This window comes from Semicossyphus pulcher, unplaced genomic scaffold (genome assembly GCF_022749685.1).
Source record: "Semicossyphus pulcher isolate SPU_LCO1_2020_fin unplaced genomic scaffold, fSemPul1.0.p SCAF_9, whole genome shotgun sequence".
Classification (NCBI taxonomy): domain Eukaryota; kingdom Metazoa; phylum Chordata; class Actinopteri; order Labriformes; family Labridae; genus Semicossyphus; species Semicossyphus pulcher.
This window is the reverse complement of record NW_027211770.1, coordinates 18,557,201-18,580,989: the sequence shown is the minus strand read 5'-3', so window position 1 is coordinate 18,580,989 and position 23,789 is coordinate 18,557,201. Positions and strand designations below refer to the sequence as shown.

Sequence of the window (23,789 nt, the reverse complement as noted above, 5' to 3'; positions counted from 1 at the left end):
ATAGTGTCCATACCTGACAATTAACTTTCACTTCATCCAACTCTTTCTTCTTCTGTCCTTCTGTTGATTCCTCTCCTCTTGTTCCTCCTCAGGGTAATCTTTCTCTCTTATCTCGACTTCTACGGTCGTTCCCTCTTCATCCTCTTTCTCCTGACTTGTTGCTCCATCAAAGTGAGGGTCTCCTTTCCCTTAAAGCCCTCCTCTCCACCTTTGGGAATGCGTCTCCATGGAGAGGTATCCCTGACAACAAGGTTCAGGACACAGGGAAGCAGCTGTCAGACGACATCAGATCAGAGAGAGAGACAGACAGTCAGTCAGACAGACAGAATTACACTCAGATAACAGAGAAATTCGGCAGTAGTATGTTATCCTCACTGCTGTGTTGTAGTGTAGCCTTCAGAGATTACTGCTGTCCTTCAACTGTTTCTGGCTCTATTAATGACCCACCCTATTCTAGGTTTCTCTCTCTCTCACTCAATGTGGGATTAACATGGATTACACTCTCTCTCTCCCTGATTGGATTACAGACTGCATGACATCAGATGGCACAGAGCAGAGAAATCAAAGAGCAACCCAAAACACTGAACTTATCCTACTTCCATAATATTCTTTTGATTTCCATTTGCAATGCAGTCAATTGTTCGAAGTAATATTCATATCTTGACTCAATACCACTATGTAGAAATACTCCATTACAAGTCAGATGTGTGCAATTTAAATACACTTCTCTGCCAAATGTTGTGGCTCCAGTCAGTTTTATTTTATTAAATATCACATTATTGATTTAATTACTTATATACTAACAAGAAGGCTACATTTCAGTGTTATTGAGAGTCATGATATAGTAATACTAGCTATTTTATAGACTAGTGACGAAGCAGGCAGAGGGAGCTAAGCAAAATATACTGTAGTATAGCCAATCTAAGCGTAAATATAACATATTTTATGGCTGCTGCGTTTGTGCAGGAAAAAAGTCCAATATAAAATGTTTCTAAAAAAATAAGTATCAGAAAATAAAATTTTAAAAGTCGGCGTACTACTTCAATTATCAGTCTTCCAAATCAAAGTGACTGCAAATCAATTTCAGTCCACATAACTCCTCGTCAATGTCTTGAAAATGTGTCTCCATCTGATGTTATTAAAGGGGTAAAGCCAGGTCATCCCAGGAAGGCACCCGGGGAGTTCGATTTATAACCCAGGGATTGATGGGTTGAGGGAGTTCAAGGCAAACGTAACCACTTAACTGCTGTGATATTAGAAAACAAACGCACCCACTAGTTTTGCTCACGCCCACTTCCGGGATTCAACCAATCACGTCCTTCACCCATTCAGCGGGAGAAACTGAACAGAATCGAGAGTTTCAAAGAAGGAAGTCTAAGACAAAACAATGTTTTAAACTTGCATTGAGTGACAGTTTGTGACATTAACCTTTTTATCGCCGTTTTTGTTTTTCACGGTATGTATGACAAGTTGTCACACATTATTAAACATGACATTACTGCCGAGTTTAAAACCGCGTCCGCAGTGCAAACGACTGTGTAGCTAGCTAGCTTGCTAACCTGCCAAAGTGATGTTGATGTAACTACAGCCTGATGTGTAGATAACCTCTACGTTAGTGTAAACCAGGTGTAGCAATTAAAGACCCTCAGTCTCTTCCTTGCCGTAATATTGACAGATCAGAAACGGAATGGTTTAATGCATTTTGTTTAGTAAGTGCCCACCATGAGCTTCCAGAACCAAAGGAGTTGATTTTATTTGGCTAACAAAGTGACTTGAAATAGGGGAAACTGCATTGAGTTATACTGGTTCAGATGCAGGGCAGACAGCGTTAATGGTATGTGTCTCATAAGTGTTTCAAGAGAGTGTGTATGAAAGTTTTAATGAATGAGTATATTATGTAATAATACCACACACACTTACTCTACCTGTTATAAGGCTTGTTTTCATTTTGCTTTTAGGCTGGTATAAATATATTCACCAGTAGCCTTTCTGTTGCGGATACGTTTCTAGCATAATATTTTTCTTTTTCATTCAGTCAGAGCCCCTTTATTAAAGACCCATGGTGTTTCTGGACCACTTTGTTAAATAGCATGTCCATATACTGTGATGTAATCAGCTGTCAGTATTAGTTATTATGTTGTTTATTGCTTTCTGTCTCTCTAAGAGATTTCTTGTTTCCAGTAGAAGGATGCGACGCTCAGGAGCTCCCAGCCAGCTCTTAGGCAATGCAGTGAAAAAGCCTCGTTTTGTGCCTCCTGGTGCATCTACTTCATCCCCCATTGCTGAATTAAAACCCCTATCTCCTAAACTTGGTTTGGGCAATGCACTGGAAAAGGTAAATCATATTATGTTAAGCATATCGCATATTATCCTTTGATTCAAATCACCTGCATTTATCATCAAGTGCTGTTTTAAACTTACTCAGATCAGTAATTGTATTTTTTCTTCCTCTCTCCCTGAAGGTCCAGAGGAGTCTAGCAGCACCAGCTCAGACTAAAACAGAGAATGATGTCCAGCCCAAAGCGGCTCAGCCTGCTCCAGCCTTGTCAAGGGCTCTGGCTCGTGTTCTCAGTACAACAGACAGCAAAGAAAATGAGACTGGGACAGAACATCCTGACAATGGCTCTGAAGAGTTCAAAGAGGACAACCGACCAGCAGGTAAGGAGTTTTGGTGCTTGGGCAGTACCTAGGCAGGAATAGTCTTGAGTTTTTGCACATCAACAAACCTCTCGGGGGTAGAAGTATATTGGTATTATTACGCAATGTTTCAGCCCACCATAAGTCTTTTTCTGGCAAATTCTACCTGAAGGAAGAGAAAGAGACATGAAACAAAATGACCCAACACCCTCTATGGTAATGCTGCTGTAGTTATCAGAGTTATTGTGTGCCAGTTAAAATTCTCTTGAGTTCATAAGTTCAGGTCTATGTGAACATTTAAACATGCAGCAGTCACTGGGGAAGGAAAATGGCAGTTCATGTTAACAAGACAACTTGAAGCGAATAAAAAGGGTCATTTCCAGTTACATCTAGGTAACTTATTCACTTTTGTCGATTTATGTAGAAATTTATTTTAAATATGTATTCTTTTCACCTTTTTGGGTTATTTACAACAAATGTGAGCTTGAAAAGAAATACGTAAATATACAGTATAATACATTGTAAATACATCTAACTGATGCTGTACCATTTTTAAATGCTTTTTGTAAGCAACCTAAATGGGTGGTTTCTTTTTCTGTGTAATCCAACCTGCAGTAATAACTCACGGTAATCAATGATATCCTTCATTGGTCAGGATCACATCTCCACTAAAAGTAGACAGGCGGCATGGAAACATGTCGCTGAGTCCTCTCAGTCAGACGGTTTGAATTTCTTCCTGAGCAAATGTTATCGTAGGTTATTTTTGTTTTTGTTTTGTATAACTAGAAAGATCATTACTACGACCCTACAAGTCTTGGTAGTTGATTCAGTTGCCTATTTTAGAGGCAGGAAGCAGTCTGCTTTACCTCAACACAACTCCTGACAGCTTAAATACCTAACCCCTAACCGGGTCTTTCCAAATGTTATTTTTACTCCCACATATACAATTTATTAGTACTTTTGGACAGATGTTCTTCAGTTAAATGGCCCTTATTTTTTCTTTTTAACCATTAACAACCACGCGATGGTTGAAGAGTGCTGCGGAGCGACATCTCTCTCTTTTAATTTACTCTCACTGTCTCTCTGTGGCTAATAATAACAAACACACAAGCTGAAGATGGATGTTAAACCAAGCGGGCTGAGGCTGAGTGACAGCAGGTCCAGCATTATGTAAATTAGCGGGGTAGTGCAGCGGCAGCACCGGGCAGATTAGGACTGTGCTCGGGATCAGTGAGCCACCGCTGCCTCCTCCTGCCAGAGCAACTAGTGCCTGTTTTCCACAATAAAAACACGCGGCAGACACGCTTCCTGCCTCCGGTTCAACACGTTTTTAACACGCGCTCTGAACAGGTGCTGTAATCATATGAACCTCCGTTCCCGATGCAATTTAGGTTTATTTTATGCATTTACCGTTCATGGCACAATATGGATAGACGCGCCGTTTCCGCGGGCATGCGCAGCGCGCTCACTAGCCCCTCCCCCACTCAGTTAGTTAAGCCAGCGCTATTTCAAAGCGTCATTCAGTTTTGGAAAATAGACCCCTGACCCCCTAAAAAAAACCTGTAAATACACAGTTTAAAGAGTGTTTCCCTCATGTGTGCAGGGCACAGAGCCTCTGCTGCCGTCGCTGTGTTAGAATAAAGAGGCAGAGTGGCTGTGCTCTGTGCTGTGCTGGGTTTGGGGTTTAGAGAGACCGAGCTGTAAGTAGGTCGGGCTGGGCTTAAGCGGCTTAGCTACGTCAGCCTAAGCTGGGAGGAATTCATCCAAAGCCCTCCGCGGTAGGCGGGGGCCTAAACGAGGCTGGCCTAGTTAAGCCTGATTCTTATTGTGTGCAGCACAGCCTGTTTTTGTTGTGCAACGTAGCTGAGAGGGAACCAAGGAGGAGTGTATGAAGCCATGCACATGTTAGGCATAGCTTATGTTTGATACAGAGAGCAAGAAGAGAAGGAAAATTAGAAATGAGTGGGAGTTAGACCAGTATTGGCTTTATCACCGAGGACCAAGAGAAGCCAGCAGCAGGGACAAAAAAGACAGGTGGGAAGAGTGAGAAGCCTGAGTATCAAGTGTAGATACTGACAGGGGACACCCATAGGCCTGACTTGGTCTGTGCGAGTCCGCTATGCTATAAGATGGCGTCCAGCTCTGTGTTTCTGTCCAGCATGGTGGGTAAAGCTCGCTCCTCAAACTTCACCCTCTCTGAGAAGCTGGACCTGTTGAAGCTGGTCCGCCCTCACATCCGCATCCTGGAGGAGCACACCAACAAGCATGCGGTCATTGTGGACAAGAACAAGTGCTGGGACACTGTGGCTGAACAGTACAACGCCCTGGGAGGGGACCGGCCCCATCGCACTGCTCAGGGCCTCAGGACCCTCTACAAGAGACTGAAGGAATCGGCCAAGCAGGAAGTGATGCAGCGCAGACACGCCCAACCAGAGTACAGAGCCAGCATCTCAGAGCCAACCAGGAGAATTATGGAGATGATCCCACACCTGTTTCACCATGTGCCCATCCACGAAAAGGACCAGGCGCTGCGCAGGTACAGTATATATACGAGCACAGACACACAGTTTAATGCAGACCTGAAGGGGATAATACAGCAGTAAGCTGAGAGTTTAGAGAACACAGACAGTTTGCTCCAAAACAGTTTGTAGTCATGATACTGATTCAACTGTTTGAGGAGGAGGGAAGGGAGGGGCTGGACTCACTGACTGCAGAAAAAGAAGGATTACACATGCAGCACATGGTCAGGCTGAACAGGAAAATACTGACTGTCCTGCTTATATTTGTAAATTGTACATGTACATTCAAAATACTCTTGTTTTGATTAATCTTTCAATCTTTTGAAAACAAGACAACTGATACAGAATTGGACTCCATGTAATGACTCTACTGAAGTTGTCAGTGCTACAGGGTGTTGAGGCAGAATAAAGTGATTGTGGTTTGGAGTTTGCAGAAGGCCAAATAGAGTTACATATATATTTTAAATGATACAAAGCTACCTACCTAAAAATACATATTGAAATTAGAGCTCTAAATGAGGCACCTGTTAAGCTGTTGGCAGGTTTGTTATTTCAATTTTGTGCCATCACTTCATCACCTCTAATTAGTGAACTGATCATTTGATTTATTATACGTGCATGATAACCAACACAGGTCTCTTATCAACATTATGTTGACTCTCAATAAATGTTTCACTTATTTTATCCCTCATTCCATTTCAGATTAATATACAGCAAGCACAGCTCTCCAATCGAACATCCTGGCAGCAGCTCCTCTCTGGCTGGACTCCAGGATTACTCAGCAGCTGTCCCAAGTATCCCCCATGAAGTGGTCCAGCTGGACCCTGAAGAGGATGTTAAACCACCGCCAGACCTCCCCGTCCTCTCCTCGCACACAGGGGCAGGGCTGGACGGAGGCCAGGAGCAGGAGGATGCCGAGCAGGACTTGGGCAGTGTCCACGATTACGAAGCATCCCTGTCTCCCACCCCTTCTTCTGTCAACCTCCCTCTTTCCACCTCTCCGCTGCCCTTACGCCACGACCTTTACCCAAACGACATCTACCCCCACCACGAGCCAGAGAGGTTTCGCCCCCTGCACCTGGCTAAAGAGGAGCATGAGCTGGTGTTAGCCAATCACAGGAAGGTTTCCTTGTACCTAGAGGAGAAGAGGGAGGGGCTGAAGAGGAAACAGGAACTGGAGGAGGAACTACTGAGAGCCAAGATCAAAGTGGAGAAACTACGGGCTGCTCGACTGAGACACGGACTGCCGATTCCTCTCTAACAAGCATGAACACGCACGTCATTGGCCGCTGTTAGAAAGGGAGAGGCTGAGAGGAGTTTGAAGTGTGGAGAGAAAACTGAGGAGTTTCATGCTTGAGAGCTGTTTCAGAACTTTATTACTTTTGGAGACATAGTGCCTCGTACAGACACTGAAAACCTGTTTGTGTTGCCATCAGTCTGTGCTTGTGCTCGTCAGTGTTAAAAAACGTCTCATCATTCTTCACAAACTTGTAGAAGCTCACTTTAGAAACACTGTGACGGGCCAAAATAGGTAAAATAAATGTGAAAGTCCAGGTTCTGGAAGGGAATATTAGTAGCAACACATGTTATGCACCATGATGGTCATTTTCCTGCCACCAGTATGTATCTATGGGAATGTTAGCGTAGTCGGTTTTATCCAGGTTTGAATTTCATTCTAACAGCATTTACTGTAACGATGTACCAAATAGTCACGAGGGTGGGAGCCTGCTCAGATTCTCTCACCTTGTTTAGCGCTCTATTTATTCTGTAAAGAAATTTTCCACTTAATCTGAACTTTGGTAAAAAAAAAGCTGATCTGATAAATTAAAGAGACATTTCCTCTCGCCACTTTTAGGTAAGCAAATGAGGTTACAAATAAAGAAGCAGCACTCTTTTAGAGCTGAGAAATGTTCAGATAGCCAGGATTGAAGCACAAGTTAAACTGTCGAAAGCCTTAAACACGTGATGCTTATGATGATAGCTCCTGAATTCACACAGAAGTGAGTCGAAAATGTTCAAGTCAGAAATTCTCCTCCTGAACTGACGAGAAAGTGATTAAAAGAAGGGAGATGTGGAGTCGGTTTTGTGACGTTATTGTTATTTAATGTATGTGACTACAACATCGATTGTATTGTAATGTTGGTATACGAGAGTTTGTCCATATGTTCTTTTATTTCTATAAAAAAATGAGGCTAAATTTCTACTGGTCTTTACTGTTTATTACATCTCTAACAAACATCAGCACACGGCGAGGGTTTCATGCACTTGTAATTTAAAGATTGCACTAGTAGCAGTCAAATTTTCAGGCATATAAGTGTGTGTGTAGACTTGGTGCAACGGTGACCTCTGCTGGTGAGTTGTGTCTTTGGTTTCTCACTGTCGTGTGTCTTTGTGTTACAGGAGTGGACGGTCTCCCTCAGTTGACCCCTCGGCCTCCGGTGCGGTCACCTTGTGTTTCTGGAGCTGCAGGCTCAGACTCTGGTTGCAGTCAGGACGGAGTGCGTTACTTCAGTGTGGTGTGGTGTAAGGCTAGTAAGAAGAAACACAAGCGCTGGGAGGGTGATGCAATCCTGGTTACAAGAGGACGCACAGCCACACTGAAAGACATGGAGGGGAAAGACATTGGCAAGGGTGAGACACTGCAAGTTATATTTTAGTTTTTTACTTATTTTCATGTTTCACTGTGGTTGGTGAAGGAGCAGCGTGACCGTTAAGCAAATCTAAATTTACATCTTGTATCAATGATAATTTCACTGTCTTTTTGTGTGTAGGAAGTGGCTACAAGGTGTCCGTGCTGGCCTCCCTGTCTGAGGGAGAGACCCTGATGGTCGGAGGGAAAGAGGTGGAGGTGATGGGGCTAATTTCTGCTGAAGAGTTTGCCAAGGGACGCTGTTTTCAAGAGGTCCAAGTAGAGAGAGAGGAGCCACATAAACAGTCCGGCCCCCCTCCCTCACGTCGCCTGGCATCCAAACCTTTCTGCCCCCCGACAATGTTGGGGAGAGCTGATCGTCCAGGATACACACCTGAGGAGGAACAAACCTGCAGGCCACGCCACGACCCACTGGCCGCAGGTACGTAGACAGAAACTTCATTCATAAAAGGGGTTATTGAATTATGCACTATAGTTTGACAATTCACACTTTATATATACAAACATTGAGTTTCTTTTGCAGGTTCTCTGGTGATGCCTCGCCCCTCTCCTAACCACCAGTGGTCCAATAACAAATCAGGCCTTCCTGTGGTTGATGTCGTGGTCGACCCACACCTGACCCATCACCTGCGACCCCACCAGAGAGACGGCCTGCTCTTTCTGTACGAGTGTGTCATGGGCATGAGGTAATTCTGCAGTTTCAACCTCAGCATCATGAAAAGTAAAGACAGCCGTCGCTAGAATACCTATAGGATCATATTGATGTGTATTCACTGTGTTTGCTTCAGAGCTGTGGGTCGCCACGGAGCTATCTTGGCTGACGAGATGGGTCTGGGGAAGACCCTCCAGAGCGTGGCACTTTCCTGGACGTTGCTCAAACAAGGGCCGTACGGTGGGAAACAGGTCGCTAAGCGTGTCCTTGTGGTCACTCCTGGCAGCCTCGTGCAGAACTGGGGTGCAGAGTTTAACAAGTGGCTGGGTCGAGAGAGGATCACCGTTTTCACTGTGGATCAGGTGAGGAGTCTTATTCCTATCCCTATTCCCTATCTAGCATGTGGTAAGACATTAATATGCATTCTTTGTTGTCATATGTTTAGGATCACAGGATAGAGCAGTTTGTGTTATCCCCTCTGCACACCGTCCTCGTGATCAGCTATGAAATGCTGCTGCGCTGCCTGGAGCAGGTATGTTCACCTTGTGTCTTGCTCCATCAGCTTATATCATCTTTTTCTTGAGTTATAGCAATATTTTCTTGTGTTTTCAGGTACAGAAAGTGGAGTTTGGTCTTGTTATTTGTGACGAGGGTCACAGATTAAAAAACAGCAGCATCAAAACGTCCTCGGCCCTCAGCAGCCTGAGCTGTACTCGCAGAGTCATACTAACAGGTACACACAGATGCTAAAGACAGAGATGGGAAATCTTTAAGGAGACTCTTACAGAAAACTTCAGCTTTGTGTAAATGTTTATAATGACTCATCTTTATGTTTTGAAGGCACCCCAGTGCAGAACGACCTGCAGGAGTTCTATGCTATTATAGAGTTTGTAAACCCGGGGATTCTTGGGTCGTCAACAGCGTATAGGAAAGTGTATGAGGAGCCCATTCTTCGCTCCAGACAGCCCTCCTGCACAGAGGTAATGCAATTCCTCTTGCCTTTCCATGAAGTCATATTATCCTTTGATTTTTTTTTTATCTGGCTTGAAACCTGATCTTATATCTGCCCACAGGAGGAGAGAGTTTTAGGAGAGGAGCGAGCAGCAGAGCTCTCTCGCCTCACTGGCATGTTCATCCTGAGACGGACGCAGGAGATCATCAACCGCTACCTCCCTCCTCGTCTGGACTGGACGTTGTTCTGCGAACCGTCCCCTTTGCAGCTGGAGCTGTACGAGCAACTCCTCTGTCACAGGGTCTTCAGAGCTTGTCTTCAGGGCTCCACGCAAACTCACACACACCTGGCCTGCATCACTGCCCTGAAGAAGCTCTGTAACCACCCCAGCCTGCTCCACTCCACTGTCAAGGTAAAGTTAGTCGGTCGGGGAATGAAACCTGCATTTCTTTCAGGCAGCAGTCTGTTAATATATATTGATCTTATTTGACTGCCTTTATATATTTGCGTTATGTATTTTCTTAAAGGAAAGATCAGATGGTGGATCATTGGAGAGCTCTTTGTACGACGGCCTAGTCGAGATTTTCCCAGAATCCTACTCTTCAGGTGGATTCAACACAGCAGACTCTGGAAAACTCCTGGTTCTGTCTGACCTGCTGACCGCCATCAGACAGCTCAGCCCGTCAGACAGGTGTGTGTGAGCAGGTGTTATTTACATTCATGCTTTTTGTCCATGCATACTTATAAAGACTGTGTCCCCCTGCAGGGTGGTCGTGGTGTCCAACTATACTAAGACACTCGACATGCTGCAGGACTTGTGCGCACACATGGACTACACCTTCTGCCGACTTGATGGGCAGACCCCCACCGGCCAGAGACAGCGGCTGGTCGACAAATTTAACAGTCCCTACTCGAACAACTTCCTGTTTCTGCTGAGCTCCAAAGCAGGCGGGGTGGGGCTTAATCTGGTGGGTGCCTCCCATCTTGTGCTGTATGATATTGACTGGAACCCTGCCAATGACATTCAGGTAAGACACAAAGTTAAAAGTCTACAGCACTGTTCTTAAACCAGCTTTGGTCTCTTAGGAGTGCTTTCAAATCTAACCTCTGTTTTACTTCAAGCGAATTCTTGTACGTTTGCTCGTCGGGTCCGTTATGTTTAGGCTGGTTTGAAAGCTGTCAATCAAAGTCTAGTGTGAACTAAAGGATCAGACAGACACTGCCTGAAAAGAATGGTCTTGTTCTACTTCCAGACAAAATCTGGTGCTGTTTGTTTGTCCTCTAAAAGCAGACTAATCACAGGATTTTTTTTCTTGTGACTATACAGAATAAATTCCAGTCTGAGAAACTATCAAATCCCATACTATTACATAAATAATTTGGTAACCATAGAAACAAGTATGCATGTCATCTCATTAGTAATAGATTTTAGTCAGAAAGTGAAATAAACAGAGGTTTGTTGTATTCCGTCTTTTGGCATTTGCTCGTCAAAAAGGGAGTCAAATCTAGTGAACGTTGACCTGACACGGCCTTGGTATTATGATGACTTTTGGGGTCCTTTTTTTTAATCTTATCTGGTCCATAATATTTACAAAAAAGTGGAGGTAGTCTCAAAAATGATGCTCATAATTAATTATTTTTGTGGACCTCTTAATACCACTAGAGAACATGAATATACGCAAAGTGCTGCATGATTTATGATCATCAGAGATTAATTTCCCCCTCTTGATTACGCGGAATGACATCTCCAAAATGTCCAATAAATGACCCTTTGGTTTCTATTTAAAATACACTTTGTATAAAAAAATCTTTGCTTTATCAGAACCAAATAAATAGAACTGCAATCGTGAAAACACCTTCAGGCTATGTCACACCACCAGATGGTGCTGTGTTCATGTGTGTCATTCTCTCCTGCATCGTCTGTCTCTGTTGTGTCCAGGCCATGGCTAGAGTATGGAGAGATGGGCAGAAGAAGACTGTGCACATCTATCGTCTCCTCACTGCAGGTCAGAATACAAAACCCCCAAGGTGGAATAGTTATTGAAGTAGTAACTAATGGGGATCCGAAGTGAATAAACACTCACACACACAAAATGAGCCAGAATATTCTAATAGTATTAAACTTTTTTTAAAGCATTTTCCCAACAAAGTGCTAAATGGTTGATGGACTGTACTACGACAACTCAAAGCACTTTTACTCTACATGTCACATTCACGCTTTAACACTCACCTTCACACACTGATGATAAAGGCTAGTATGCCAATCCCCAATCAGGTTCTATGGACATTCATACACCGAAGGCTATGAGCAATTTGGGATTCAGCGTCAAGGACACTTCGACATGTGACTGTAGCAGTCAGGGATCGAACACCCAAACCTTCTGATTGAGAGACGACCGACTCTACCCTTGAGCCACAGCCGGCCCAAACAGAGTGTGGGTGCTTTGCGATACAAAACAAAACAAATCAACAATAAAAAAACGAGCGAATGATCAAACAATTTAACAACACAATAAAATTGTAAAATGGCAAATTTTGGAAGATAAAATACAGAAACATAAATGTTGATAAACACGGTTCTAACATGAAAAGTTATAAAAGATGCTAATGATCCAGTCACAAGCTGGCATATCGGAACAATCAGTAGTGCTGCATCTATCGATTTCTGAGAATCACACGCACATGTAAAGTCAATAAATCCTTGATTTAATTTGGAGCAGGGCCATTTAACGCATTAAATTTCATCAATAAAATGCCAAAATCAATACAGAACAAAACAGACATCCAGTGTTAGTTGCCTAACACGTTCATCATGTAAGAATGAAACAACACTGATATAAAGTTTTATTTCTTGGTGCTTTTTACTTGTTTACAGGCACGATTGAGGAGCGGATATTCCAGAGGCAGGTGTCCAAACAGGGGCTTTCTGGGACGGTGGTTGACCTAGGCAAAGGGGCGGAGCACACCAGCTTCTCCACTAGTGATCTGCGAGATCTTTTCAGCCTAACGAGCACGCCCTGTCTGACACACGACCTGCTGAGCTGCAGCTGCAGCATGGATGGTTCAGTCCAAGGTAGGCACACGGCACGCAGACGCAAGAGTTTGACTTCACTGACTTCACTCATTAATTCACTTTCCTTCCTTCATTCTCAGCTGACGTAGAGGAGAACGAGGAGCAGCCTTCTGATAGGCCGTGCCAGCTCGGTCGCCAAGGTGACCGCAGTGGGTCGGCGCAGAAGCACCTCAGCATGTCCGAGCTGATGCAGTGGAGACATTTCTCTGGTGACACACACACCTTCTCAGACCCCTACCTCGATCACGCACGAAACCACATCACCTTCGCCTTCCAGACCACCATCTCTCACACAGCTCAGTGAACAAACACACTCTGGGTGACGGCGTAGATATACATGACTCACGCGCACACATGTGAGCAGTCCTCTACGTGCTTGTCTGCAGGGTGTCTGGGCTTCGTCTGCAGCTGCAACATAAGACTAAAACACTCAACAGTTGCCGCCGACAACATCAACACACTTCAGTGACGTTGTTTGTGAGATTCTGCTTCCTTGAACACTTTCTTTATTCATCCAAAGATATTTACTGTAAAACCTGAATGAAATTTAGAAGGAGACGCTTTAATAAAGAGGCTTTTAAGGAGTTGGACATTTGCTATTCTTCTTTGGGGAAGCTGATCATTTTGAATGTGGCTGACCGAAGTGTGTGCCAGGTGTGTTTTATATCCAGATACTGTGGGTAGGCTTGCAGGAGAGTTACTCCTGTGTCCATTAACTGTCAGTTAAAGGATTTATGTTGTTCTGGGGCATGTTTAGGTGACCCAGAGTTTACGGCTGTCTGCAGAGTGAATCTTCTTATAGGGGAATAAAAGTTAACAATGAAACGTCTTTATCCTGAGCTCTGTGCTATAATGTCACATTTTGTATATCTGATGGAGTGACCTCACACATAGTGTCCAGCGAATCTGTGTGGGTTTTCCATGTGGGCCATATTCCAATCAGTTCAGTCTGTTATTTTGGATAACACTGGTCTGTTCATGCTCGCCAACACAAAGCTGCTGCGTGGGAGTTACGTAGTTGTGCGTGTGTGTGCGTCCTGATTTCACATATGATTTGTGCTCCTGCCTGTCAGATTGACGAAGCTCCAATACAAAGCATCTTTACATAAACAGAGTAATTATTATTTATTGGATGATCACCACTCTGCGTGATTGTTAAGAAACTTTGTTGTGTAATAAATGGGTTTCTGGGATGTTAAGCTTTCCCTTTATACATGTGACAGCTGATGCTCTGCGGCCTGTCAGTGTGTTTGTCTGTGAGTGTGTGTGTGGTGTGTTGGAGGCAGCATGGTGATTATGCAGATACCTGCTGTTTCTCTGTGGCCACAGTGTGAATCTAAACTGTTAGTGGCAGTCCTACGCCAGCATTCAAAGTCAGCCTCATGTTAACCTCACATAGTACGTTCAATGTATTCAGTATATACTAGACTCTGTGGAGTTTAAGTAAAATCCAATGAATACCTCGAGGAGCCCGTCATTTTTATTTTTTCTATTTGGTGTCAACAAGAAGTGAAAAAGGCTGATCGCATTGTCCAAAGCCAAAGGTGACATCCTAAAAATGTGTTGTTTAATCTGACCGTCAGCTTGCTGTCATAAACATGAAGAAAACTGGAAAATATTCACATGTTAGGAGCTGAAGACAGTGATTTTAAAAATGTCTTAAATAATAATGGTTCATCGCGCAGTAATTCTACTCCATTGACTGATCGACTAATCCACCAATCGTTTCATCTTTAATCCTCAGAATGGAGATGGTATCAGCTGAAATGTTGCCATGCTAATGTCTTTTTTAAAATGTTTTTTTTTTTTTAGATAATTTTTTTTGGCTTTTACATTTATTGTAAAAGACAGCTCAAGAGAGACAGAAAATGCGGGTAGTAGAGAGTGGGGGATGACCACCAAATGATCAGCAGACCGGGAGTCGAGCCTGCGATCAGTGCGTTGAGGATTGTAGCCCCACACATAGGGCACCTGCTCTACCAACTGAGCTAAACTAGCGTCCCAATATGCTAATGTCTAATTAAGCAGCTGAGGCTGGATGTTTGCAATTAGACATAAATCAGTGTAGAATTCATTTTTAGGGGGCGTATTTGGCTACATGGCCAAATTCTTTTATCACACTAGACGTTACTTTATATCAAGATACAGTGATTTTTCTGTAAATTAAATTGTGAAATGGTTTAAAATAGCCATTCTGTTCCCTGTCACATTTGATTATTATATCCTTCTGAAACTCTTGTACTTACATAAAAACCTGCCTCACATTAAAAACACAAAAAAAAGACTCAAAACAGTAAAACAATAAATCAATTTCAAAGCTTAAAGGTTCCTGATAACAAAAGTTTTAAGTCTTACAAGTTCTGTTTGTAAAAGCTCTCCCTCCGTCGTCATGTGTGCTCAGATGATGTTACTGTTGGTTGAGGTTTTGTGAGAATATCCAGATGGACGATAGCTCCCACGGTGGAAACTACATTGCCAGATCTCTACCAATGGGCATGCTCCTAATGACACAGGGCATATCCCTTAATATGACACAATTTTAGTTTGTAACAAAAGTCATGGCAATCTGTCGTTCCATCATGCAAAACCACAAATGTCAACCTCATGATCGCACGAAGGAAACATGTTTGGATTTATCCCCTGACAACATGAATAGCCGTACCAGTTTAAAGCCAGCCAGTGTTAATATACAGTATGTGCAGGTATTATCTCTATGTAGAGGTATGTTGAGAAACTTCATTGTAATTGCTATAGCCATGATATTAGTGAAGCCATATTAGTGTTATCTTTAACACAATGGAGTTCCATTCCATTAGTCCAGAAGAGGAAACAGACCCGTGTCAGTCTCAGACACAAACTAGAGGTGGCATGGCAACTGTCACCCAAGCAACTCACTGCAGCACTGCCCTGACCGGGCTTTGGCAATGCAAGATACTGTTAGTTTTTTCACAGCAATCACATTTTGTGTCCCCGCGCTTCGGTATCGGACACGTGTTTGGCAGACGAGTGTCACTCGTCCAAGTTGGATATTGATCCAAATCACTTCTCTTACAGTCTCAGGGGCCATGTGACGGTGGCTGCATGAGATGGAATTTGTCTGTCTGTGTAAAGCTCTTTCTGGCTGCACTGCCAAGCCCTCTTTTAAGCCGTGCTTCAAGCCTGACAGCTCAAAATGCAGGCGTATGGATTGAATGGATGACTTTCCACTGCTGGAGGGGGAGAAAGAGATACAGCTGTTTTGATGGAGAGACTGAATCACAGATTTATTTCCCTGTGATCCCCAGACCTCTGTGGAACATCTGAATGTACTGTCGAGGCTGGACGGCCAAGGGTATTAACCCTCACAGAGGTCACAATTCTCACACTTCATTCATCATACAATCTAAAGTCATTGATGGTTTTAGAGCACAACATTAAGATTCTTATTTATTCCTCCTAATCTCACAATTTTCTATTTAGATGTGATGATACCACGTCCTTGAATGTGGTGGAAAGAAAGCAATTTGGAGACTCTACTTGGGGTCTTTTTTCTGATGTTCTATAGACCAGATGTTTCATAAACTAGATTTGTTTATCTATCATCACCAGTTGACAAGTCGGTGTTCAATAAGAACATTAATCTATTGCCTGAAAAATGCAGCAGCCTGAGAATAATGCTCAAAAAAACACTGTTGAAAGTACACCCATTGGACACGTATAGATCCACATCAGACTGTCTACAGCCCACACATAAACTCACAGAAGACTCTGTACGGAGTTCAGCTTCAAAGCCAGAAGTCTTGTAGTTTGTCATAAAGCACTTTTTCTCTCACTGTAAAACTCTTCCAGCAGCATTTCTTGTACATAAGGTGCCATACAAAGTGTATTTGTATTATCATAATTATCTATAGTTTAGGTGCAATTAGATTTGTCCCTCTTGACCTGACTCTGCAGTGATCTTTGCTATTGAGCTGTTAAAATATACCCTAAAAGCTTTGGTTGTGTAAACACCTCCTTGGCCCAGTCAAAGAAACTGAAATAAAGTCACCAAAGCTAAAAAGACTACAGACTACAGACCTCACTTGTAAACATATCCAGTAGACTTATTACCGGCAGTTTTACCCATTGAAAGTAAGTGAACTGTGTCCTGTAGACTTTGAGTACAGTGTATTGACCAATTGTTTGTCCCTTGCTTGATATCTTACATTTGCACACAAGAATTGACCCCAAAAAAGTTTGGGTACAGAGTAATTCGCTGCTCCGTGAGCTGCTGTGTCTGCTGTCCCAGAGGTCTGTGTGTTGGCAGTATTGAGTGTGATTGTTATATTGCACAAAATCTGAGCCCTTTGATGTCACTTCAACACATAGCAGAAGAGATAGAATCGGATCTAGCTCAGCAAAGATGCCATCCAGGAAATCTTTTGTGGTTTTATGTTCAACTTTTTAGAAAATCAGATATTTGTCGTAGGATTGGATTTAAACGGTCGTCATGAAGACACAAATATCTTTGCTCCTATTTTTTGTGCACTCTGCTACTCTGTCCAAATCTCAACTGTCTGACCTGCATTACACGGCGAGCACGTTTTACATGAAGTGAAAGACAGACAGACAGACAGACAGACAGACCGAAAGAGGTCACTTCAATCTCCTATCTATAACCATCACAGTGACCCCTCTGTTCTGCAGCCAGCCAGAGCACTGACCTCCCCCCTGCATCCATCCACCCCTCCTCCTCCTCCTGACTCTGGTTGCTCTCCAGCACTTAACAAGGATTTAATGTCGCCCAATCATCTGTCAGGCAGATCAGATCAGAGCTGTAATACACAGCAGCAGGTCCCGCGGATGAGGCCACAACCTGATACAGAAAAGTCCTGAAAACCAACAGACGAAAAAGCAGCATAATCCCACAATCAGCATAATAACTCTCTCTTTGCTCTCAGCCGCTGTCTCTCTCGCTCACTCACAAAGCGCTTTGGCAAATGAAAATCTGATATTTACGAGTCGTACGTGATGTGATGCATAGTCTCTCAGGACATTTGCTTTTAGATGGATCATTCACAAAATACCAACTGGTGGTTTCAGCCCATTAACAATATGCTGTTGCTGCTGTTGTTGGCAGGAGACCTCAGGCTGACACGCTTAGCCTCTGCTTTAAGCTTTTATTCTGATACTCTTGACTGGAAGTCACACTGAATAGCCATAGCATTATGACCACCTGCTTAATATTCTGTAGGACCACGCTTTTTCTGCTAAAACAGCCCTGACCCGTCGAGGTATGGCCTCCACTATAGCTCTGAAGGTGTGCTGAGGTATCTGGCACCAGGACGTGGCAGCAGATCCTTTAAGTCCTTTAAGTTACGAGGTGTGGCCTCCTTGGATCGGACTTGTGTAGTGAGATCTGTTACCACCTTGAACTCGTTGTGTTCCTCAAACCATTCCTGAACAATTACCGCAGTGTGACAGGGCGCATTATCCTGCTGAAAGAGGCCACTGCCATTAGGGAACACCGTTTCCAAGAAGGGGTGTTTGATGTTTAGGTAGGTGGTACGTGTCAAAATAACATCCACATGAACGGCAGGATCCAACGTTTCCCAGCAGAACATTGCCCAAAGCATCACGCTGCCTCAACCGGCTTGCCTTCTTACCATAGTGCATCCTGGTGCCATGACTTCCCCAGGTTAGCGATGAACACGAACCCGGCCATCCACGTGATGTAAAAGAAAATTGATTCATCAGACCAGGCCACCTTCTTACTTTGCTTCGTGGTCCTGATGGTTCTGATGCTCATGTCGCCAAGTGAGGACGATGAGTAGCGATGTCAGACGACTCAACAGCAGTACAAACTCAACGTGTGTGTTTAAGGACAAGCTTCTTCTTTGTCTCACAGACGTGAATCAGAAACCTGACGTGTGGTTTCTGACCTGAGCCGGTTCACTGTGCACTGTGTGTTCGGACTCCTTTCTATCAGAACCAGCATCAACTTTTTCAGCAGTTTGAGCTTCATTAGCTCTACTGTTGGATCGGACCACGCCGGCCAGTCTTTGCTCCCCACATGCATCAGTGAGCCTTGGACATCCATGACCCTGTCGCTGGTTCACCGGATAGACCGCTTTTGGTCGGTAATGACCACTGCACACCGGGAAGACCCCACAAGAGCTGCAGCTTTGGAGATGCTCTGACCCAGTCGTCTAGCCATTATATGATTTGGCCCTTGTCAAAGTCGCTCACATCCTTACACTTGCCCATTTTTCCTGCTACCAACACATCAACCTCGAGGACAAAATATCCCTATCGCCTAACATATCCCACCCACTGACAAGGGCCATTGTAATGAGATAATCAATGTTATTCTCTCAACCTGATCGGTGTATGTTTAGATATGATGTTTAGCCACTAAACAGAAAGTAATGTGGATGTCAGGCGTCTAGATATCATTGTTTTAACTCTTATTGGCATTAAATCTCATTTATCTGCCAATGCACACCCAGGGTGTGTTTATTTGTCTGATATAAAACTCTGTTATCAGTTTTGAGACACGCCTTGTGCCTTTCCCAACAACGTCTGTCTCACACTCTTTCTTTCATTATAGTGTTGGTTAGGCAAGAACAAGACTGGGTTTCTTTTCTTGGAGATGCGAGTGGAAGTTGTGACTTGCATCTTGGATGAGTATTTATTAAGGCTGAAGCACATGGCAGCGGAGAGTGTTAAACTGATTAAAATGATTATTAGGGATAGTTTAGTGAATTCAAATAATCTGCCAAATAGTGATTCTTAAAAATGATCTGTAGCATCTCTACGTCAAGCTGGAGTTAAAGATTGGAGAAAATAGGATTTGGTGGTAATTTAGGTTTTCCTTTAGTGGCCCAAGATGCAATCTAGCACGTCTGTTAATCATCTCTCAGACTGGACAGGCTGCAGCAAAGGTTTGGATCATATATTCTAGTTAACACTTGCATTGAACTCGTGCCAACATGTACAAAAGATAAAATCAGCACTTAAGGGTAGATTTAGAACATTAAATTTAACCTCTTTAAAAATGCCATAAATGGGACGTAAATCTTTGTTGGTTTATTTGCTTATACAGTCAAAGAAAAAATAATATTGAACAGAATATCTTCTAAAGGACAGCGTGTACCAGACTAGATTTATTTCATCAGACTTAAAGCAGCTTTTCAGTGCAGAGGTCAGCAGATGCATCACGTCAATGACCTTCCTCTTTATCTCTCTCTCTGTGTTCCTCTGTTTTTACTCTTCATATCTCTCAGACTAATTCAATTTTAATACGCTGCACTGATGATGATGTGGAGTTATTATTATCCATAAAACTATGCAGGGCTTACAAGGCAGCACGAATATAGAAACAAATCCAGAATGGAGCGCACTCATTCTTAGAGCATAAAAAAGCAATCCATATAACTTGTAACATGTTAGCAACAAAATGTATTAAAACACTGATAATACATTTACTATCATGTATATTATTAAAACTAAATTTTCTACCTGCTTCTGCAACATAGCTAATTTAAACGCATTCATCTGTATGTACCACTCCGTCTGTACATCTGTTTATCTGAGGGGTTGGTATGAAAACTTGTCGGTCTTTAGCTCCTTAGCTTTTAAATATTTACTACAAATAAAACCAAATTCTACTCTTCTTTTTAATCATTTACATTTTATAGCTGGTTCAAGGTGAGGATAATAAATAAATACAATAAAAGTATAAAGGGCACACATTGGAATCACTCAAGTGAGGTACTAGTATGGTAACTAGCTTAACTTCTTTGTAGCGTTTAGCTAAATTGCTAAAATGGGGAAGAGTAGTAGAGTCAGTTAAAAGACTCTGTTGTGTAAGTTATAGAGCGATATTTCTTTCTTTTTACATTAGTCTCTGTACTAGTCATAACAGGTAAAGTAAGACTGCAAAAAACAGACTATGTGGGGTAAAGAAATGTCGCGTTTGTTTCCCATGTCAGCTTTCGGTTTGTGTTGATTTTGGCGCCCCCTGTGGACAAAGCTGTACCTCTTATCTCTTTGCTGATTTTGTCCTGTAGCCTACCTGTTAAAGTGGTGGTTTTTAACCAAAAATGTCATCCTGCTTTCTTTAACAGTCATATGTGTCACTCACTTTACATTTTTGCCCTGGAAAATGTAAAAAAGGCAGCGTACAGTTAATCGCTTCGTCTGACATCTACCCCCCTGCCAGCAGTTTCAGGCATTAAAAATAACTGAAGAAATAAAAACTCCTCTCAGGAGCTTTAAACTCTCCTATATTTCTATATTTCTATATTTTTTTATTACAATTATTCTTGTCTTAAATCCCTGTTGCACAATACTTTGCCCTTTTGGTGTAAGTATAATCCGAGCAGCGGCCTGACCATGAGAGTGAGTCAAAACAGTAAATACCCTCCATCATCACTCTGAACACTCATGCTCCACTTGTGTGACCCTCCCTCCCTCACTCTCCTCCTCCTCCTCTTCATATAAAGCACAGGGAAACCCCATCCGAGCTTTAGACACACTCAGCTGGAGATTACAGGCGACAGCAGACACATCAGACACACCAGCTCGGGATTTACCAACCAGATGTTTCTGCTGTGTCCGAGATCAACATTGTTTTTAATGCGCGTCTCTGCTTCTGAATCGGTCTAATATTGACGGTGCTGTAATTTATGCAGCTAAAAGTCATACTTTAATCTTTTTATTTAATATATTTTGTCAAGTAACTCCAAGAACCGAAAGGACTTCTATGATGTTCATTTGAAGCGAAGAAGAATTTGTTGAAGCGACTTTTAGAGGAAGAAATTTACTCGCTTTACTTTTTCTTTCTGTTGTATATTTTTGTAATAATCGAGTTAAAAGCAGCACCTCGAAAAACATTTTAATCCCGCTGCTGTCGGTTAATCCACCTCATCCTAATTTACTCCACCATGATGTCAAGTGTGCGCCGGCACAGCCTCCGTCTGCAGTCTGAGCTGCACCGCTGGAGCATCTGCGACCCTGGCAGCCACCTGCTCCCGGACAACCTCCTGGCCCGGGTCCCCGCCTGCATCTCCCGCTCCAAGTCCTGCACCAGCTCCGCGGGGGAGTCGGACGGGAGCCGCGGGAGCTGGTCGTCGTCTGACTCGGTTATCTCCACCGACTCCGCCGGGGAGCAGGCGGAACACGGGAGCCCGTACCGGGTGGTTCTGTTAGGGGCCAGCGGGGTCGGAAAGACGGCGTTCGCCAGCATCTTCGCCGGAGCTGCGGACAGCATGGACAGTGACGACTGCGAGCTGTGTGGAGGTGAGAAAAACCATGATTTATGAATGAATTATACTGTTTCTATTGAACAAGAGAGTCCTATAATAATTTTGATAGTATGATGATGTTTAACACATTGATGTTCATCAGAAATACTTACTCTTGTGCTTGTCTTTTATATCATTTCAGATGAAGTGTGTGAAAAGGAAATTGAAGTGGATGGGGAACCTGCAACTTTAACTGTTCTTGACACATGGGATTCAGAGGTGAGTTGGAAAACAGCTGCATTGACCTGTGTACTTCAAAGGTCAGCTTGTGTGTCAGCATACACACTGCACTTTAAGACATGTGTCTAAATGTCTGTGTTTGTGTATTGCAGACTGACGCTGAATGGGCTCAGGAGTGCTACATGCAGACAGGTGATGCATACCTGTTGCTGTACTCTGTGACTGACCGGGCGTCCTTTTTGCGAGCCTCCGAGCTCCGGATAACCCTGCGCCGCTTCCGTCCTGCCCAGCACACACCGATCATCCTGGTGGGGAACAAATGTGACCTGGTGCGACGCAGAGAGGTGTCAGTCAGCGGTGAGGACACAGATATCCTGTCTGTTTCTATGTGATTACCAGTACTCTTTAAGCTACAAGTACTTATGTATTTGTGATTTCTCTTTCAGAGGGCCGTGCCTGTGCTGCTGTGTTTGACTGCAAGTTCATCGAAACCTCTGCCGCCATGCAGCACAACGTCTGGGAGGCCTTTTACGGCATCGTGCGTCAGCTGCGTCTTCGCCGAGACTCCAAGGAAGCCAACAAACGCCGCAAGCACAAACACTACAACACGCGCCGTGAGAGCCTCCCAATGAAGGCCAAACGCTTCCTCGACAAGATGGTGGCAAAGAACAATCCCAGTGTGGCCTTCTGGCTGAAATCCAAATCCTGCCATGATCTCTCTGTGCTATAGGAGCCTGACAGGCACTCCTGTTTTTAATTCTAAACCTTTGAGCAGGTGAACAAGTTTCAGCCTGCAGATGATGTGGCTGTAGGGGAGCCTGCTTCTAAAGGCCTAAAGGTTGGATGGCTCACACCTGGACCTCAGTGTGTTCACAGCCAGTGTGGTGCACATGAGCGGTGTTTGCAGCATTTCTGCACTGCCATCCATTCGCTGCAGTCTGAACCAGACTGAGTGGACTGAGCTCAATTTGCCAGCCTTTGAAACGGACTGGATAATGACGTTTTATTTCCTTTGTGGGGAAAAAAACCTCTTGGAGGTTAAGGTGGAAACTGACAGAAGGATTTGGTGTTTGTTCTTTTCTGTTTTTTTCTCTCTCACCTCTCTTTTGCTCTCTTTCCTGCCAAATGTGTCGACTGTCGATCCCCAAGTGCTAACACTACCAGCTGTAAGCTATGATAGGATACGATGCTCTCTTATTTAGTTTAACATTTAGTTGTTACTTTGACTTTATTTATAACATGCTGTATTTTGCACTTCTTGTAAATAAATACCAGATGGATAATGTAATGCTCTTTGCTACTTGTGTGTAGATAATGTGCTGCTTATTGAAATAAAGTTACATAATCCACTTTTGTCTGTCATCTCAACCTCGCTAATGGGATTTTAACGGGTGACTCAGCCTTAACACAAAAGAGACACTCACTCAAACAGGGTTTAACACCAACACAACTGTGCTGACAAAAATGAGTCAGGTGGTGACATTAAAGCTGAACTTCTAGACGCAAAATGAGTCCCCGTGTGTGTGCGTGTGTCGGCTGAATGAGCGACGGGATCCGACTGCTCAGGGGCTGATCAGAGATTTGGGTCACAGTTTGACATCGAACACGGCCTGTATGCTCTGATCCCAAACTCTTTTCATAAAAGCGCTAGCATGTTGTGCAAATGTAACATTCAGAGGAGCCTGGGAAGTGAGCATGTGTGTGGTTTGAATGTTCGGTACAGGCAGTGTCAGGCAGATGGTGTTGATGCATGTTGACCAGAATATCTAATACATACATGCCTTACATAATGGAGTCGCTTCCACCTAAATTTATGGCTTCATCCGCTGTACCGTCAACACTGCGCTCACAGGTTCTGGT

At 43.5% G+C, this 23,789-nt stretch overlaps 3 protein-coding genes across 3 annotated transcripts; all 3 read left to right on the top strand.

Annotated features, from left to right (window-relative positions):
• Nucleotides 1-2,188: 2,188 nt before the first annotated feature.
• Nucleotides 2,189-13,038, top strand: rad54b (RAD54 homolog B). Its single transcript, XM_069656269.1, has 15 exons — nucleotides 2,189-2,335; nucleotides 2,463-2,658; nucleotides 7,557-7,787; nucleotides 7,928-8,227; nucleotides 8,330-8,492; nucleotides 8,595-8,820; nucleotides 8,904-8,990; nucleotides 9,071-9,191; nucleotides 9,299-9,438; nucleotides 9,532-9,822; nucleotides 9,938-10,101; nucleotides 10,177-10,438; nucleotides 11,350-11,416; nucleotides 12,286-12,483; nucleotides 12,564-13,038. The coding sequence occupies exons 1-15, from the start codon at nucleotides 2,189-2,191 to the stop codon at nucleotides 12,785-12,787; spliced, it is 2,817 nt and encodes a 938-aa protein (XP_069512370.1). The 3' UTR covers nucleotides 12,788-13,038.
• On the top strand, nucleotides 4,767-7,219 carry LOC138584116 (fibrinogen silencer-binding protein). The gene is made up of 2 exons (XM_069656270.1): nucleotides 4,767-5,173; nucleotides 5,859-7,219. Exons 1-2 carry the CDS (start codon nucleotides 4,767-4,769, stop codon nucleotides 6,415-6,417), a joined length of 966 nt encoding a protein of 321 aa, XP_069512371.1. The 3' UTR covers nucleotides 6,418-7,219.
• Nucleotides 13,039-21,389: 8,351 nt separating the features above from the next.
• gem (GTP binding protein overexpressed in skeletal muscle) lies at nucleotides 21,390-23,239 on the top strand. Its single transcript, XM_069656723.1, has 4 exons — nucleotides 21,390-21,744; nucleotides 21,892-21,968; nucleotides 22,082-22,286; nucleotides 22,376-23,239. Exons 1-4 carry the CDS (start codon nucleotides 21,390-21,392, stop codon nucleotides 22,657-22,659), a joined length of 921 nt encoding a protein of 306 aa, XP_069512824.1. The 3' UTR covers nucleotides 22,660-23,239.
• The last annotated feature ends 550 nt before the right edge of the window (nucleotides 23,240-23,789 follow it).